Source organism: Lynx rufus, unplaced genomic scaffold, assembly GCF_022079265.1.
Source record: "Lynx rufus isolate CCGP_SWC_20201006 ecotype Redwood Valley unplaced genomic scaffold, mLynRuf1.p SCAF_2, whole genome shotgun sequence".
Classification (NCBI taxonomy): domain Eukaryota; kingdom Metazoa; phylum Chordata; class Mammalia; order Carnivora; family Felidae; genus Lynx; species Lynx rufus.
Genome location: NW_025814834.1, coordinates 31400774 through 31420100, shown reverse-complemented (window position 1 = coordinate 31420100; position 19327 = coordinate 31400774). Strand labels below are relative to the sequence as shown.

General features: G+C 44.2%; 1 protein-coding gene across 4 annotated transcripts in view; it reads left to right on the top strand.

The window, feature by feature from the left end:
• Positions 1–4852: 4852 nt before the first annotated feature.
• The window catches only part of PARD3B (par-3 family cell polarity regulator beta), a 1011734-nt gene continuing 997259 nt past the window's right edge, over positions 4853–19327 (top strand). For all 4 annotated transcript variants that reach the window (XM_047084837.1, XM_047084838.1, XM_047084839.1 and 1 more), the window contains exon 1: positions 4853–4972. In XM_047084837.1, coding sequence (XP_046940793.1) covers positions 4853–4972 — 120 coding nt within the window. The remainder of the gene's footprint in view (positions 4973–19327) is intronic.

The window sequence follows — 19327 nt, the reverse complement described above, 5'->3', positions numbered from 1 at the left end:
CCGTTCATGCTCTGTCTCTCTCTGTCCCAAAAATAAATAAACGTTGAAAAAAAAATTAAAAAAAAAATTTTTTTTAAAGATATGATCACTTGATGCAGGCTTTTTTTTTCTTCTTCTTCTTCAGGAAAACATAAATCAAAGCAGTACATTATTATCCATCGAGTGGAATTCAGTATAAGGAGGAGAGGTCTAGCTATATCATTGTGGAGACTTATGAGTGTTACTTATAGAAAAGGCATAAATAAGGACCTTTCAAAAATCTGAAAGCCCACAATACTCCCTTTGGGGTGTATAGCATTGTTATTTGTGTTTTAAGGAGAGCTACAGAAAGAGTCAACAAAGAAACAGTCAACAAATGAACGCCATCAGGCACTTAGAGACAAACATCTCTTAAGAAAAACCCATTCTTGCCAAGTTAAACAATAGCCCAAACTCTTTGCTTTTAAACATGGAAGGAAAGAATGAAGAATCATACCCATTTTTCTTCTTTTATGATATCACTCTGGCACCTGCATTCGCAAGGAAGCAAATAACATATTGTGTTGTACTACTTGTTCCAAAGGTCTTAGAAAGAAGATTATTATGAAAAAACAAACAAACCAACAAACCACATTTACTGAATTGGAGATAAATATTGCTTGTTATATAAAATGCCTTGAGGGGTGAAAATTGTTTCTGTTTTAATGGTGCTAAACATTAGAATGGATGCCTGGTCAACTATATATAAAAATTACCATTAAAAAAAATTTTTTTTTCAACGTTTATTTATTTTTGGGACAGAGAGAGACAGAGCATGAATGGGGGAGGGGCAGAGAGAGAGGGAGACACAGAATGGGAAACAGGCTCCAGGCTCTGAGCCATCAGCCCAGAGCCTGACGCAGGGCTCGAACTCCCGGACCACGAGATCGTGACCTGGCTGAAGTCGGACGCTTAACCGACTGCGCCACCCAGGCGCCCCCAAAATTACCATTTTTTATTTAATATATGCCTAATGGTACCTGACATTTTAGTTATACTTTTTGTAAGGCAGAGAAGTTTAATAATATTGGTTAGTATTATTGTTCTCTGCATAAAATTTTCACTGGCTACTCCACAACTTGCTAAGCTTTTGGATAACAAATGGGAAAATATCACACCACAGGCAATATTTATCCATCCAACAGGCAAAACAAGAAAATGGAACCCAGGCCTAGAATCCTCTAGTGTTACTCAATCAAGGCAAATTATTTATTTCTTCTGTCCAGGAGTCCCATGGGGCATGAAATATTGATTTAGGAATTTGCAGGGCATGAGTATCTGTGTTGTAACTACGTTCTTTTAGATCGCTTAATATATAAGTTGTTTCTATGTATGCTGTGATAAGACCAAAGAACAAATTAAATCTGGCTACTTAATAAACATGAATTAATAGACGCTAAACTCTTTTTCTAATTACTAGCTTGGGGTCATTGAAGTTCACTCCATGGTGTGCAGGATTGCACAATGCATTGTTCATATGCGTGCCTAGCTTCCTCTCTCCCTTCATCTTACAACCGCATAGCCTCTGCTACATGTCACAGGAGCTGATGCCAATCTTTCTGCAAGTGGGACGTGGACAGCCTGTGTGTTCTTCCTGGTTAACCTGGGGCTTCTGAAAGCCAAGACACAGGGGGCTCTAGATATTGGAGAGAGGCTAAAGATGGGCCCAGAGGAAGTTAGCAGTGTGGAGAAGAGCAAGGATTCTTCATTATCTGAGCAGAAGAGTAAGAGTCTGGAGCAAGTGAGGAGAAAAAAAACCAAACAAGCCAAGAAGATATAGAATAGTCATTTCATCAGCTAAAAAGCTTTGCTCTGTATCATTTTACATGTCCATAAAATACAAAACATTAAAAGGGTCTCATATTAATGCATGCCTTAATATTTGTTTCTGTGCTCTACTGATTTGGTACTTACCACGTAAGATCAGCATAGTAGTTACTAGCAAGACTCTGGTGGAGTCAGACTGCCTGGGTTCTAGTTCAGCCTCTGCTACTTGCTAAGAATGTGACCTTTCCTCCCTTAGCCTCAGTTTCATCTTTAAAAGGAGGGTAACAAAAGTGCCTCTCTTGTAAGATTATTGCAAAGGAAAATAAGATACAGATACATAATATATGCTACATAGGCATCTCTCTCTATGTTCTTATATGATACATAGGTATCTCTCTATGTTGTTACCTAATATATCATATCTCCATTTTTATTTCTATGTTATAGTCACTTTAAACAGGGCATGGCATACATATAAATCAATAACATTCAGTAGAATTATCAAATTTACTGTTGTTTTATAGTTGCTGTTGAACTTTTCACATCTGTAGGCCTTGTCTCCCCTGCTATTTATCTATAAGCCCCCTGAGGGTTGGAAAGCAATTTTATATTTTGTGGTGGTTCAATATATTTTGTTGACCCATATTTTGGGTATTTACCCTCTGGGTTTCAGTTCACATGATTGAGTGGCAGGTGAACCAGGTCTGGCCAATCATCTCGACTGAGGGAAGGTATGTGACTCAAGCTTGGATATGCAAGCCCTTACCAGAAAAGGCTGAGATGCCTGTCTTTAGGGCTGTGTAAATCGGGAACACTGGGAGTGGCCATCTTTGCCTCCTCTGGGGAAATCCTGAGGAACTCAGGGCCATTAGATCTAGAAAGATGGCCCCTGAGGACATGGTTTAGTCTCCAGATTCAATCTTGCCTCAGAGGAGTGCTCTCTGGATCTTCTGATTTTATGAGAAAAAAGAATGAGGAAAGTGATTCTGTCTTTAGTTTATTTAAATTAGTTTGTATTGCGTTTGCTACCAAATTATACTAATATGTATTTTCAAATACACTTGCTCTGTGTGATCCTCTTTGATGTCACTGACCTTATTTATATAAGGTCCTATACAGAAGAAAACCAATATATATTACATGTATGAATGAGTTATAAAATTTAAAAATTTTCAAAATTCATAAGCCCATTAATCTCCTATACATTATCATACTGTTCTAGGTAATCAAGTTCAATTTAAATGTGACTTTTTTTTAAAGTTTATTTATTTTGAGAGAAAGAGAGAGAGAGAGAGAGAGAGAGAGAGAGAGAGCGCGAGCGCGCGCGAGAGCGCGCGCGCGCATGCGTAGGAGCACGCAAGCGGGGGAGGGGCAGAGAGGAGAAACAGAAACCCAAGCAGGCTCTGTGCTGTCCCTGCAGAACCAGAAGTGTGGCTGGAACTCACAAACCTTGAGGCCATGACCTGAGCGGAGATAGAGTCAGATGCTTAACCCAATGAGCCACCCAGAAGCCCCTAAATGTGTCCTGACAAAGAAACAAATTCTTTTGTAGGAAAACACATGATGTAGCCCTGAGTATGGTGCTGGATGAACTAGACTGTTGGAAAAACAATTTGGGGAGACCAGAAATTTAGCATGGGAACAACTGAGTTTCTCTGAGCACAACTGACTTCATGGTCAGTTCAGTTCCTTAACCTCCCTCAGCACCATTCTTCATGCACAAAACTGGAAAAATAATACCTTACGGGGTTGTTAGACTCAAAGGAGCTCATTGATATGTGACCTAAGAACGACACAAATTTTTTTTTGAATTATTTTTTCAGATACTCCTATTTCAATTGGTGGTGGACACATGCCTCCCAAATCATGAGCCTTCACGTGTTTAAAATTGTTTTTCTAGTCAAATGCACAAGAGGAGGCACATTTCTGAAGGATGTATGTAAAAATGGGCTATCATATCTGGGTCTGGGATGTGACCTTTGGGGAAAATCTCAGTGTTGTCTTCTGTAAAAGGAAGGGTTCTGCTCCCACGTTATCCCCAAGAACCCCTTGGGGGTTCAGTTTTGCCATCTCAGCACTCCAGAGGACAGAATCGGTGCTCTGCTTAAGACGAGGTTCCTGGCAGGCCCTTGGGTCATCCCTGCAGCTCAGTACCTGTGAGCTGCCACTCCTCCGGTGTTTTTGGTGGGCGTGGCGACAAGCACCTGCTCTCAGGCTTTCCTTGAATCTCGCTCCAAGCCTTACGTTTTAACGGTGTAGCTCTGCAGTCTCCTAGCTAATCCCTCAAGGTTGCTTTATGAGATCCGGTTTCAATCCCCCGGTGGGTAGCTCTCAGGTCCCGTTACAATTCTCCAGAGCTCAGCGTGTGTGCAGGAGGGACAGAGCCAGGGAGAGATCGGGTAAGGGGACGAGGCTCCCGGGCTCCTGTTACCGGCTGCACGGGCCCCCGCCCCGCGCAGCCGAGTGCGCGGCGGGGCCCGGGAGCGCCGCGGCCCCTTTAAGAGCCGGGCCCAGGTCGGCCCCGGGGCCGCGGGAGCCCAGAGCGCCGCGCGCCGCCGAGGAGTTGGGATCCGGCGCAAAAGTTTCCTCCCAACTCCGGCCCCGCGCGCCGCCGCCGCCGCCCACTCCAGCCCGGGGCCTGGAGTCGGCTCCGCAGCCGCCGCCGCCGCCAGGGCCGGGGCCAGGGGGCAGGGCCAGGGCCAGAGCTGGCCCGGCAGTTTCGCTTTGGCGGGCTCGGAGCAGCCGCCTTGTCCGGGCCCGAGCAGGAGACGGAGCAGGAGCAGGAGGAGGAGGAGCCCGGCCACAGTGCAGCCGCGTCCCCGGGCACCAGCTACCTGGGAGGTAGCCCTTCCCGCAGCCGCCCCCTTCCCCGATTGCCGCCCGCCCCGGGGCCGCCTGCGCCGGGAGGAGGGGCGCTGCCTCGAACCCCGGGCCCTGAGGGGGCGCGGGGGAGAGGTGCTCCGGGTCTCCGGACCCCCCCGCGCCGGGCGAACCCCCAGAGTGTGGGCTGCGCCCGTGGGGCTGGACACCTGTTCGGCCGGGCCCGGCGTGGGCGCCGGGGGCCAGGATGAAAGTGACCGTGTGCTTCGGCAGAACCGGCATCGTGGTGCCCTGCAAGGAGGGCCAGCTGCGCGTCCGGGAGCTCACGCAGCAGGCGCTGCAGCGGTACCTGAAGACCAGGGAGAAGGTGAGCGCTGGGGCGCGGAGTGGGGGCGCGGCTGTGGGGCGGGCTACCCGTGAGCGCACCAAGGCCAAGGCACCTGCCAGGTGCCCCAGGACCCGGTGGCGACGCGCAGAGGACACAGCACCCAGACTTTATTGGAAGCTACCTGTGCCCGCCAACTTTCGTTGCTAGTATAAGTGACCTGGATGTCTTTGGGCGTTTGTGGGCCTTGCTTCTCAAAGGGTGCTGGGAAGCAACGCTGCATGGGAGTCCCTTGGGGGCTCGCTACAAATGCACAGTCTGATGCCCTCCTCCAGGCCCACTGCCTCTGAATCTGCTTTTAAACAAGCTCCCAGGTGATTGGAATGACTGTTGAAGTTTGGGAAGCACAGCTTTAGGTGTTTGAGAAAACGCTTCTCAAGGGAGTGCTGGAAGGTGCTGCTCAGTCAGGTGTGAATTTTGACCCCGGCTAAGGCCCGCCCCACTTTTGCTCCTTGGAGTTAGAAAGTTGATTGGTGCTAGCAACAGATACTCGGAAGTTACAACTGATGGAGCCCTTGGAATTTAATTTTCTGAGCTGTTCTCCATCAGTGACTGGGGCAGGAACTTACGTAGAAGGATGCTGTTTGCTTACACTAAGCCGTCCACCTTTTGAGTGTCTTTAGTTTAATGCCACATATTCTAGGAGTATTTACTAGTGTGTGCGCTGTGTCAGATCCTGGGTGACTGTTGATATAGTCGTAAAGATAGTTCCCAGATCTGTCCCCGAAATCAGATATACGTAAAAGTTAAGTGACTAATACTTTTAAGTGTGCAATACGTGTTCAGAATTAGATGCCAGAATTCATATTAGCTGTTTGGGTAACATCCTGGGACTCTGTCTCTTCTTCAATGAAATCTTTTAATGAAGGCTTCAAAGAGCACCTTTTAATTCTTTGAATCTTCAGATGGAACATCAGGCCCTAAATTCTCCTCAAACAGGACAAGTCATGAACTCTTGCTTTAGATGTCAGTGGCTCTCAATATTTGTTTTCATGGCATGAGAACTATATAAATGGCCTATAGAAGTATATGAGTATCTACCCCATTTCCCCCCATTGTTTCAAAGTGTATGCTGTTCTGTGTTGTGTAATTCAGTTAAAAACTGGTATTTGCTCAAGTAACCAATCCTCCTCCTGAACTTCTGAAAGGAAGCCTCTGAAAGTGAGCCAAGGTTAATAGTAACTACACTAACTTCTGAAAGTAAGCTAAGGTTAATAGTAACGACATTATTCTAGACAAATTATTCAAGTAAATGTCATTGAAAGATTATCTTAATGAGGTGATAAACTTATTTTTATTTTTAACTCAGTATTTAAAATAATTTATGCTCTAACATCTTGTATATTTGGAAGTTTAGTATGTGGAGCTGTCCAAGTAATAGAAGAAGTAAGCTACATACTTATAAATGACATGCAGGGTAAATTAGTTGAAATTTACCTAATTCATCTAGATAAACTAGATGAAATTTAGTGCACTTATAATTTGATCTTAAAAGGTGTTAAAAAGCTATTGATATTCTGTACTGAAAGCATAATTTATAATATCAGAACCTATAATGTAATTGTATTGATTAATTTACTATTACCAGTTATTACATTTTTCTGTGTTTACATTTATATATTAGCACATAGGACATTTAAAGGTCACCCACAGTTTATAAATTCTCCCTCCCTTCTTTGGCTTTTAAAATCTCAATTTAGTAAGTGGCAAGTGATATTTTCTCTCTCCCTAAATATCTCTCTCCCATAGTTTCATTTTAAATAGCATTGTATTCATAACAAGGCTTAACTAATATTAAATGGGATTCCTAATGGAACTAAAATGTCAAGAAATAATCTAACAAATTCCATGCTTTCATTCACTGAATTTAGAAAATAATGGGAAAAGACCAGAAATGTCAAAATTCAATTTGAAAAACAACTTGTCACAAATTCACTTTCTTTAAATCAGTGAAAGAAATTTAAAAGGCTTGCTCCCCTGGACGGCAAGATGTTTAGCCTTGCACTCAGCAATAAAAACATAATAACTAACATGAATTAGACTTACTGCTGCTATGCAGGCACTGTTGTTAAGAACTTTACATATGTTAAATGACTTCATGAGACAGGTCCTAATATTTTCTTTTTACAGCAGGGAAAAAAGAGACACAGAGATATGACAGATACATGGTCGAATTGAACCCAGGAACTGAGTCTGTAGGTCCTTACTCATAGTCACTAACTGCACTGCCCAGTAGGTTATTGTGCATTGGAATGTACCCATCTTATTTATTTTTTACAGTTTTTTTTTTTCTAAAAGACCATTCCATCTATAAACTGCTATGATCACCTATCAACCTAAAGAGGGGAATTTTATTTCTTGCAGAGAGTTGTGACATGCACAAGTTCCTCTTGATTGTATCTTATGCAGTACAGGACTACATGTATTGGGAAGAAGTCTAATTTCTGAGCCTAATATTGCAGGATTTGCAAGTCAAGTATGAAAAACATTCCTTAGTCTGATTACAGATGGAAAAATGGGCAAAATCTCTTAGATATTCAGGTGGAGAGTGCTAGAAAGAAAAAAATTGGTGGGAACATGAATATAAATTAAGCCCATTTCTTTCAGGGCCTTGAATAATTTAGATGGGAGAAAGGCAGATTTCAAGATTGAGGGTAGAGGTGAGGTATCTACAATTTGGAGGGTAAGTGAAGCCATGAGGCCATTCTGGATTTTGTGGACAACATGTGAGAAGTACCAAACTACTGCTGAGAACAAAGAAGACTGGTATTTGTGGAATGTGGGGAACCAGCTGAATCAGCATCAGATAAAGCCAGAATTGGGTAAGATGTTGAGGACTGTGAAGGGACTTTTGGGAAGGCTTTAATTATGTTTTGAAATCTGGGACTTTGAGTTTCCTATTGCCCCCTTCTCCCCTCCCTGCCATTTGATGAACTTGACGGGGAAGGTGAATTGACTAAGGGGCAAGAATTATGGGGTTGCTTGTCTTTGGATTCTCGTAGTTTATCAGTGTCCCAGGCTCTAAATCCAATTTACTTAAGTAGTTAGTGGAGAGGAGATTGTCTTCTCATGTAGTTCAAGGTGGAGATCATTGAGTAACTAGTTAAATTTATCATCGAAATTACGTGTCACAGGTGAATGGGTAATTGAGCCGTATCCTGCAGGGGCTCTCAACCCTGGCTGGTCATTAGTTACCTCTAATTTATCATTCAACATTTTAAATAATACAAGTGCCCAAGTCCCTTTCTCCAAGATTCTACTTCAGTAGGTTTAGAGTGGAGCCTGGGCATAGGTGTTTTAAAAAGATGATTTTAATGCCCAGCTTGGGCTGAGAACTACTAATCTACTGAAATCATCTGGTAAGGCTGAACTCATTTGCTTTTAAACTCTTTTGATAGCAGATCCTGTGTGTTAGACCTCTCCAGATCAACCTATCATTAGCAATCGTCTCTCCTGCCATGAATGAAGTCTCACGGCAGGGTTCAAATAATTTATTTAATTGACCATTTATATATATATATATATTTCATACACCCACACACAAACTAAAAGAGGTTGAAGTGAATAAGGGAAAGACTTGTTTAGTAATGAGAATGTATAGTGTGTTTATGAGTCGAAATGAATGAGATAATATGAACATTGAGGTCATGGGATAGTGGGTATGCTGGAATTTTAAGCTGATTTGTGGATTTGACTGTAGGAGAATACCTTTTTTTTTTTTTTTTAAGTAAAGAAACATTTGATACATTTGCCAGAAGGAATCTCTTCTGTGTTCAGATATTTTGAATTATTTCTTTTACCCTTGAGACCAGCTTCCCAAATCTGAGCAAGATAAGAGTAATAATTCTGTTTTCTGATAAATTGTGGGGTCAGCATCTAAAAACTTGTACAGTAACAAGAATCTGGTATATGGGCCTAACTGGAGGAATAGGCTGGAAATCCTGAATTCTTGAACTTTTTTCAGTTTTTGATGTCTTGTTGCCAGATTTTAAGGTTCCTGTATACATAAACTAGGACCAGAGTGGATTCCTAAAATGCTTTTCAATTTTTTGGGCACTGATGTACTGGAGTGCTTCATTTCCTATTCATTCATTTCCTCTCTTCTCCTACTATGTGGACTCGATGTTTGTCCCCAGCTGTTTGTCCCCAGTGTGTGGATAGGACTGACTCACCACCAGCAGGGTGCATGCTGCTAACTTGCTTTTGGTTCTTCACTTGACCTGCATAGAGCAGCCTCTGAGTTTACAGACACAGGGCTGGTGGGGCCCGCTGGGACCCACAGACCTGGTTTTTCAATTCTGCTCAGTTTCACATTTTGACTGAGTTGCCATGTTTAAATCTTTTGAGACTTCATGCAAAGATCCAGATTTCTGTCTTCTCTGGGCGGAAAAACAAATCGGACGCTCTGACTGCATTGGGCTTTACTTTCCCACATAGCAACCATCAGTTGGAAACGAGACATCCCTCTTCTCTTTAAGCAGGAATCCTTCTGCTCTCTGCTCCATTGTGGCCTCCCCAAAAGTATGTTACTACCTCAGGCTTACCTTTTTACTCTGTTGTTATTTTCTTTTTTATGGCCCATGTAAGCCATTGTTGCCCTTTGGCCTGCTGTAGGTATTTGAGTTTGTGGCCCCTGGACCTTCTCTTTTCCATTACACCTCTTTCTCTTCCCTCCTGTACCTCTCTCTGTCCTGGCTACACCTCTCCCTCTCCTCCTCCCCCACACCTCTCTTGCTCCCATCCCCACGCCCCTCCCCCCACCCATACTCCCACCATGACCTACATATAGGGTTTGCTGACCAGGATTTGGGCTACAGTAATCGCTTCATGTTGGGAGCCACAGCCCTGATTTGTAGTTTGGAGCGCTGTGCTCAAATGGCTTAGTTAACCAAGTGTTTATCCCATTCCCAGGGCATTCTGTGGCATAGATCCTCTGTGTGGAGGTTGGGCAAATGGTAATGTCAGATTTTTATGAGACTATGTTTTCTGAAGAAATTGGTTATTAAAATCATCTGAGGGGTCTATTAATATGCAGAGCTTTGGATTTTCTCTTGGAAAGTCTAAAGTGGTAAAGTCCATAGAAACTTTTTGTGATGATGGAAATGTTCTATATCTGTGTTTTCAAACAGGGCACCTGTAGCCACTTACGGTTTTTCTTTTTTTTTTTTTTTTTTAAAGTTGACTTTATTTTTTTTTTCAACATTTTTATTTATTTTTGGGACAGAGAGAGACAGAGCATGAACGGGGGAGGGGCAGAGAGAGGGAGACACAGAATCGGAAACAGGCTCCAGGCTCTGAGCCATCAGCCCAGAGCCCGACGCGGGGCTCGAACTCCCAGACCGCGAGATCGTGACCTGGCCGAAGTCGGACGCTCAACCGACTGCGCCACCCAGGCGCCCCACTTACGGTTTTTCAATACTTGAAATGTGGTAGTGCAACTGAAGAACTGAATTTTCAATTTAAATTTAAGTGGTCACAAATGGGGGTGCCCGGGTGGCTCAGTCTGTTAAGCATCTGACTCTTGATTTCGGCTCAGGTCATGATCTTAGGGTTCCTGAGATCAAGCCTCGTGTCAGGCTCTGCACATCAGGCCCTCTCTCCCTCCCTCCCTCTCTCTCTCTCTCTCTGCCCCCCTCCTATGCTGTGTTTGCTCTCTCTCTAAATAAATAAACTTCAAAAAAATCACAAAAGGTCATAAGCAATTTACCCAAATGGACAGTTCAAGTCTAAGGCTCCTTAGTCTTAGATTTCTCTCAGCTGCTTTTGGAAACAGCTGGTCTACAGCTCAGGTCCCAGGCAGTCCTTACGCTGACATTCTTACGGATGTGGCTATCCTGTTGGGAACTCTGGCATCAGAAAGGGGTCTGCATTTACCTTTTGGTATTCAAAGGTGGAAGACACAGCCTTTAAAACCTTGAATCCTTTACCTAGACATGAGCAAAACCCAGCTTATTTTAAAGCAAGTTGAGGTCTGCTTGAGCATTTTCGGTGAGATTTAGATGCTTTTGGATGAGCATGGACCCAAATATCATCTCTCTAGCTCCAGCCCAGATCTCTCCTCTGAGCTCCAAACTCAAAGTAGCAGCTTCCTTGCCACCTTTGCTTGGATGTCAGGTAGGCATCTTACACTTAGCAAGCCCCAAACTGAACTCCTGATTCCATACTCCAGATCTACTCCCCCCACAGTCTTCCCATCACATTAAATGGCAGTGCCACCCTGCTGGTTGTTCAGGCCAGAAATCCTTGTCACAGTTTGTGACTGCTCTCTTCCTTGTGTGATTAACCTGCAATCAATCTGCAACTCAGAGAGATTCCACTCTCCCAATACATTCAGAATCTCACTGCTTCTTTCCAGCTTTTCTGTTAGTGTGCTGGGGTTCATGGTATTTTTGTTTTTGTATTTCCAGTGAATTTTAGTTTCCCTGTTTCTGCCTCATGCCCCCCCACGAAAGGTCTTTTCTCAACACAAAAGCTAGAGTGACATTTAAAATTCTAGTCAGGTCATGTCCTTCTTCTACCCGAGATCCTCTGTTGGCTCCGGTCTCTTTCCGATGGCCTGTAAGATGCTACATGATCTGGGTATCTGTGCAAAAAAGTTAGCGAAGCAGGCCTGTGACTCCTATCTTTACACCTGCTTACAAGGCTGACTCTTGACTGGCATCTGGGAACTTAGATTTGTGGAGGGTTCCCACCATTCTCTGAAAATGGCTTATGCAAATGGCTATTCTTTATGCAAACAATATGGTTTATACTGAACACCTGCCTTTTTCTAAGGTCCGGAATTTTTGCACATGCTAGGCAGAGGGTCCCTATGTGACCAGCCCCCAGTGAAAACCATGGATGCTGAGTCTCGAACGATCCTCTCTGGTAGATGGACATTTCACACATGATGTCAAAACTTGTTGCTGGGTGGGGGGGCGTTCTACTGGAAGTGGATCATTGGAAGCTTGTGCCTAGTAATACATCACAGCTATGAGAATGACTATATGCTGAGTCCTATGAGTCCTCCTGGTGAATCATGGAACCTGGGTGATCTTGGGGATCCCTGCACACCATCTCTTACCTTTCAGACCTCTTCTTCCATCCCTCTCCTGTTCTCCCCCAGCCTCCTGATCTTGTGGCTGTTACTCCGACAATGCCAGCAGGTTCATACGTCACGTGCTATTTTCTATGCCTGAAATGGTCTTCTGCAGTTACCCACCTGTCTAGTTTCCTCATCTTTTCCAGCCTAAGATTGTTCCTGTCTTTGTGAAACCTTCCTGACCATACTGTTTATAATTGTGACCCCTCCAACCATCTCCTGTATTGCTCTTTCCCGCTTTTTCTCCCCAGAAATCACCCCTCCCTATCATACTTCTTATTTTAACTGCATTTATTGTCCTTCTTTCCCCTAGAATGTTAGTTAAATAAAGTTAGAGGTATTTGTTCAGTTTTGTTCATTGTTCAATCCCTAGCTCCTATGAGAGTGACTGGTGCTTAGTGGACTGATCGTAAACTCTTCTTGAACACACATGTATCCACTACTGTTGGTCACAGTTCTCTCTCCATTACAAACTACTTCATAATCCAGTAGCTTAGAATAACTCCAAATACGTGAAGAAGGCTCAGTGTGCTGTTTTCTGGGTCTGGGATGTTCAAGATTGGGCTCTTCATTCGCATGTCTGTTGCCTCAGCTAGGATGGCTTGAATAGAATATGTCTGGAGCCTTGGTTCTTGCTGTCGCCTGGGTCCCTGGGTTCTCTTCCTTGCAGTCTTAGCATGTGATCTTCTTCACGTGGCCTCTTCCTATGGTCTCCTGGGCAGAGTAACCTGACTTCTCAAAAGGCAGCTCACGGCTCCAAAGAATTCCAGAGTGGAAGCTGCCAGGTATTCTTAAGACTTAGACCTCCAAGTGGCATGATGTTTTCTGCCATGTTCTATTAGTTAAAGCAAGTAACCCAGTAAGGCCCAGAGTGAAGGGAAAGGATTGTACACAGAGCTGAATAACCATAGGTATGGTTGTTTGGGAGGGACTGCCAACATGACAGGTCACATCCTTGGTGGGACAAATGTGAAGATTAATCAGTTGCTGTCTCTGTTTTTGATGAGTTTTGCAGCCTCCTGGGGGATGAGGCCCACATGTGAATAAGCCAGTTTTATCCCAGTAGTATGTGTCCTGGGGTACAGTGTGGGCAAGGGATGCTGTTTGGAACAGAATACATTGAAGCTGTTTTGAATGAGGTGAGGAATTTGCGAGGTGGAAAAGTGAGGGAAGGCGTTCCAGGTGGAGGGAACAAAGTGAGAAGGCATCAGCTGGTTGAGGGAGTTGTGAAAAGTCAGGCACCGCCCAGGAAGGAGTGATGGTGCACAGAGTAACTTGGACCAGATTGTGAATGCGCTTGGGTGACACCCTAAGGGATTTTCCTGGTTTCTTAATGTTATTATTGGTTTTTTATTACAAATATATTCGTGTTTTACTCACTTTGCATGTATGAAAGTATTTGCATGGATTTAAAAAATGGAGAGGATTTTGGAAAATTAGATTAAAAAATAGGTATTTCTGTTAAGGCCTCATTGCCCAACTGGTTACCCTGGTTCTCATACCTTCCGCAGATAAACTTTCAACAAGGTTATCAAGATGTGGGAGCTTGGTTATTTTTCAGTCCTTACTTTTGATGATCTTTTAAAACTCCATATTCCCATGAACTTTCCAGGATTTTTAAACATGTGTCTCTCTTCTCAGTCTTGCAGGTGCTCCCTACGCTGTTTCCATGTGTGCTGGTGCATCAGGCTCTGGGTTTGCTCTCAATGGGATCTCCTCTATTCTGTGGCTTCAACTGCCTCTAAATACACACTTCTACCCCTGAACTTCCATAGACCCTGATATCCACTTGCCTCTGGACTTTACCACCTTGGGGTTCTGCACACGGTTGAAGCCCAGTCTATTCTCTGTAAATCTGCTGGTCTCCACTTCTGCTGCCATCATTCACCCAATGTCTGATCCAGAAACCTGAGAATCCTCCGTTCCTTGGTGATCTTTTTTCTTTATATTCTACCGTATGTGTAGTTGGTCCAAAAGTTTCTTTGGTTCCAAGTAAATCTCCTGCATCTGCTTCTACCCTGAAGCCATGCCATTGCCCATTTCTGCTATGGGAGGCTGCCCCAGGCTGTTAACTAGCCTCTGCCTCTGCTGGCTCTGGACTCTCCCAGACCATTTTCCACTGAGGACCTTATAGCCACAAATCTGATACTATATGAAGTACTCCTGGGAATATTTAAAGAGTTCCCCATTGCTTTTAGGTGAAAAGGCAAAACTTTGCCCCTGTCCAGTGTCTTTTCTGTTCCTATATGCCCTTCTGATTCCTACATGCAGTTTAGCATTCTTTCACACTTTCCCCACCCCAGGTAAATCCTGCCCATCCTTCAGGACGAGTCTCCAATTTTCTCTTCCCTAGGAATCTCGTCCCTCCCTGCCTCTGCTTACTGTCACTTAGGGGTTTCATTCTTGTGTTCTCAGAGCTCCCCATTCTTGTGCTTTTATTTTGGAAACTACATCTTACATTTTACTCTTCGGTAGTCAGAATCTACTAACTTAACAGGCAAAGCCCAAGTGACAGTGGCTTATCACAGCCAAGGGTTCTCTCTCTCCGGTACACACAGTCCCCTCCCCAGTGTGTGCTTTGGCCTCAGGCTTTTCCATAGATCTGCGCTCTGCTGACTGATGAATGAAGAGAGCACGGCAGATGCCACAGGAGATTTGTGGCCTGACCTTCCTGTGGCAGATAACACTTCTTGCTAGCATTTCACTGGTAAAACTGGCCGTGAGCCCCATCTGGATGCAGTGGGTTAGGAAGGTGGTCCACCTGGCATACCGGTGAGCAACTAGCCAGGCTCTGCCATCTACTGCAATCATCTTGTCTCCCCTCTGTACTGTGAACTATTCAAAAACAAGGAATGTTTCTTTTTCTTATTTTCCCATCCCCGTTTTTAGCGTATAGCTGACATGTAGTATGTATACCATAAATGCTTGTGAAATTATATTAAATTTCACATTGCTTTCTTGCATAAAAATGAGAATGGCCTTGTATTCAACGCAAAGTTTTATGAGTTTGGAATCATTATATGTGGTATTTTTTTTTAAGTCTAAATGCAACTTTTCTCTTGATTGTCTTCAACTACCTCATCAAATCCACATTTGCCGTAGACAGTCATTTCGTGGTCCATTATATCTGCCATGCTGATTGTCTTAAATAGCAGCTTCGAATTCTGACAGGTTGACTCACTTCTCAGATTTTTGAGACTGAGTACTCTGTAGTTCTGGATTTTCAAGGAAAGAATATCATCCTTTTGCTTCCTGAGGATTTTTTGTGCCATGCTGTTTCTTTGAACGATGTTTGATTTTCATTGTCTTACTCATCAATTTCCTGTTGGTTTTAAAAATGAATCTGGATTATCTTACTTGGGATGGATTCGTTCAGTTCGAAAGGCATGGTTTTCTGTGTCTGAGGGGCTGCCGAATTAGGTTTGCCTCCTGTCCCTGGGCTCAACCATTCTTTTGATTGCCAGACTTTCACCTTTTGGATTGCCATGAGACGGAATTTCAAGATCCCAAAAGACAGTCTGATTGTAAAGGGTTCGCTCTCAATTTAGTGCCTATCAGATGGAGTGCCGGACATACATCCAGATAAATACCCTCTATACTCCCCCTGTCTTCTGCCTCAAGTGAGGGTATTAAACTTGCTGGGTGGTCCTGGGCCCTGGAGGAATTGCTGGGGGTGGGGGTGGGGGATGGTGGGCGCTTGGTGATGGAAGCAGATAACGGAGGAGATGTCCCAGCTCTTGGCTAAGCCACTGTCAGCTAGACCCGAGAACGACATGGACCGGGAAAAGGATCAGACCCATTTTATCGCTTCATTTGAGGCAGAAATTAAGGTTTTATGGGAGCTCTGCTAATAGACTTCTGATGCCTTTTAGGGAGATTTAGGATTAGTTTTTTTTTTTTTTTTTTTTTTTACTTTTTAATTTATTTTTAAATCGAAGTATAGTTGACACGCAGTTACGTTAGTTTCAGGTGTACAACCTAGTGATTCGACAAGTCTGTATGTTATGCCAGACTCGCCACGAGAGTAGCGACCGTCTGTCACCCCACACTGCTGTTACAGTGCCATTGATCATATTCCCTGTGCTGTCCCTTTCATCCCCATGAGATTTAGGGTAAGTTTTGCCACTATTTGTTTTTACAGAGACATGAAGCCTAGAGATGGTGACAGGGGATATATAGATATAATTGATACTCCTTCCTCTTCATAGAGAGGTGGCCTGTTTTGGGAAGGGATGCAGAGACAGTGGGGTTTCTGACTTACAACTACAGTCCCTTAACCCCATCTTCACATAAAACATATGTTGTGTATTCAGTGAGGCCTTAGGCCTCCAAGTAGTGGACACTTTGCTATGGTTATCTGAATGTAAGTGTCACTTCAGTCACTTGAGAGAGGATTTAGACAACGACTTTGGGTCAAGCATTGTGTTTTGTGCTGGGATTATAGAATAAAGGCATAGTCCCTGCCTCTGTCAGGCTTGTAGAATTCGAGGGCAGAGAGAACAATGTAAATAAACCAAACACAGTGTGGTAGAGGGCCTGCGAGTGGTGGATGAAGGCAGCCACTGAGCTTGGCTTTGCTTGGAGCAGGGAGAGATGGGCAGTGGTGCAGGCTCCACCTGGGGAGATGTCCACGAATGGACACGAATGTCCACGAATGGACATTGGCCAGAGCAGTAAGGGTGGTGAGAAGCATTGGAGGGAGGAGAAAGGGAGAAGGGAGGTGTGGGGGAAGGAGAGGGAGGTATGAGTATGGGGAGCTGTTGGGGAGGGAGGGAGGGAGAGAGAAATGGCTAGCCTGTGACTGAGGGTAAAGTGTTTTTTTTTTTTTCTGGTGGGGGGAAGGATAGCATGGAATGTTTTCTAAGGGTGACTGTGGGAGGGAGGGGTAGGGAATGAGGCCGTGAGAAGAAGGCAGGGTCAAAGCCGGGAGGCTTTTGTTATGATGAGCTAAAGAGCTTGAGTTGTCAAGCATTCTAGTCAGGGTGGTGATATTGTCTGATTTGCCTTTTTGTGTTGGTTGCCCTGGAAGATGAAGATGGGGCTGAGACTAGAGGTGGACCAGTTGATCCAGGTCCCTGCCTGGGAGTGGAGGATAGGCCTGTTGAAGCATAAGAGGAAATGGGCTTTGAGATTTTGGGGGGCAGAGGATTGGACTTGGGAGTTGACTCGGAATAGTAAAGGAAGTGTGGGTGGAAATGGGGAGGGGGGCAGTATGAATTCTGCATTTCGATGAATACCCTGTGTTTTGGGAGTTGAGGCCTGGGGATCCAGGGACCAGTAAGAGATGGTCTGTACCCCCAGGAGCCCCACAGATAAGGGGAGGAGAGGTGGGAGACTAAGGACAGTTGAAAAGGTGGCTGGGGCATGTTGAGCGCCTGGCTGAGATCATAAGTCGTATGTTCATAAAGATGCCAGTCTTTGGCATTATTTGCCTGGCATTAGATTAGAGCCTTGATTCAAGAGTGAGATTTGAGGGCAGATGTGGAAAAAATGTGGCATCTGGAAATGAAAGTGGTCAGGCCGGGGTGATGGATCTATAACATTGGTGGCTTTCAGACAGCTGTGATAGAGATTCACAGTGGCTAGAAGCCCTCTGACCGCCCCTCTGGCCCCCCCCCCCCCCCCCCGCTTGACCCTTCTGCAGCCTCCTTTGCGACCTAGGAGGATGAGCAGATGCAGACTTTCTGACTCTGAGTTTCAGCTGTTGGGGAGGCCCCAGCAGGAGAATGGAGGGTGGGCAACCCCCTTCCTGCCTGGTCACCGAGGGTTAGCTATCCCCCTTCACTGAAGGTTGCGCCTCCTGTCGGAGACACCCTCCTTGTGCTCCTCTCTCCATGGTATTGACATCCACTCCTTTCTCTGTCCTTTGGGTCCTGGATGATGGCAAGGGCTCACCACTGTTACTATCCCTTAATGTTTTCCCTTAACCTTGTGCAAACCTTTATAGTTTATTAAATATCTAATAGTTTATTGAGTGAACCATCTGTTTCCTGCCAAGATTTGGATTAACAAATACAGTAGTAATAGGTTTTCCTTCACGAGCCAGTATCTATAATGCATATATACAATTGGAAAATAAGTCTTCTGGGGGTACTTACCCTAACTATAATTTATGCCTCTACTTTTTTTTTTTATGCTGTTGTTTTATTTTTTAAAAGTTGTTAGGATGTACTGATTTGATTTTACTGCCCACTAATAGGTTAGGGCCCAAATATTTAGGGACTACCTGATATTTAGGGAGCTTGGATGGGTCATCAGGTCATGTGACTCTAGAAATCCTTACAGCTCTAAAATCCCGTTGCTTTCAGATTGAAATAAACTGAGGCTGAAGGTAAATTCCTAATATCAAGTATGCATTGAAAGGGTTTAAGTTACAATCTGTGGATTATAATGCTAACTTCCTTTCAAAGATAAGATTTGGGTCTTGAGACTTGTGAATGGCCAGCATGTGAGCTGAGAGTCATCTGGGCCCAGCATTCACATGGCTGGATAAAAATCTAGAAGGAATCACAAGATTTATAATTGTCATCCCATATTTTCTTTGTAGAGACATAGCAATAGTATTGGTAACTTTAAATATTAGCTTCTTTCCTTTTGTAGCAAAGAGTTGAAGTGCAAGATGGAAAAATAATCCTTGTCTCTGTATTTATAGGCACGTTTCTAGAGATTCAGTGGGCTTGAGTTTTGACAGCAGTATTAGATGGGACACATTTTCCCAGAACCTTCAAAAAACTAACCCTGCAGTTCAGAAATTTCTACGAAAAACTTTTTGCTGATTTTTTTTTCATTTTCAGTATGGATACATGTCTCCCTGACTGGATTGTGAAGCCCTGAAGAAGATGGATTGTGTGGTATGGCACAACTAGCTTTGCATTTTAGGTCTTTTCCCCTTTGGTCCACTTTTTGTCTGTGGGTGAGAAGGACTCCTGGGAAACGTGAGTGGGGACAGTGACTCTAGTTACCCTATTGCTTTACTAGTTTCCTGGGGCTGCCATGACAGAGTTCTGCAACCTGGATGGCTTCACGCAACGGACATTTACTTTTTCACAGTTCTGAAGGCTAGAGGTCCAAAGTTAGTGTGTTGGTAGCCTCATGGTACTTTGGAAGCCTCCGAGATCCAGCTTCTGGCAGCCCCAAATACTCCTTAGCTTGTGGCAGAGGAACGCCAATCTGTGCCTCCATCTTTCCATGGCTGTTCCCCCTGTGTCTCACTGTCTCTTCTCTTAGAAGGACACCAATCCTATCTGATTAGGGCC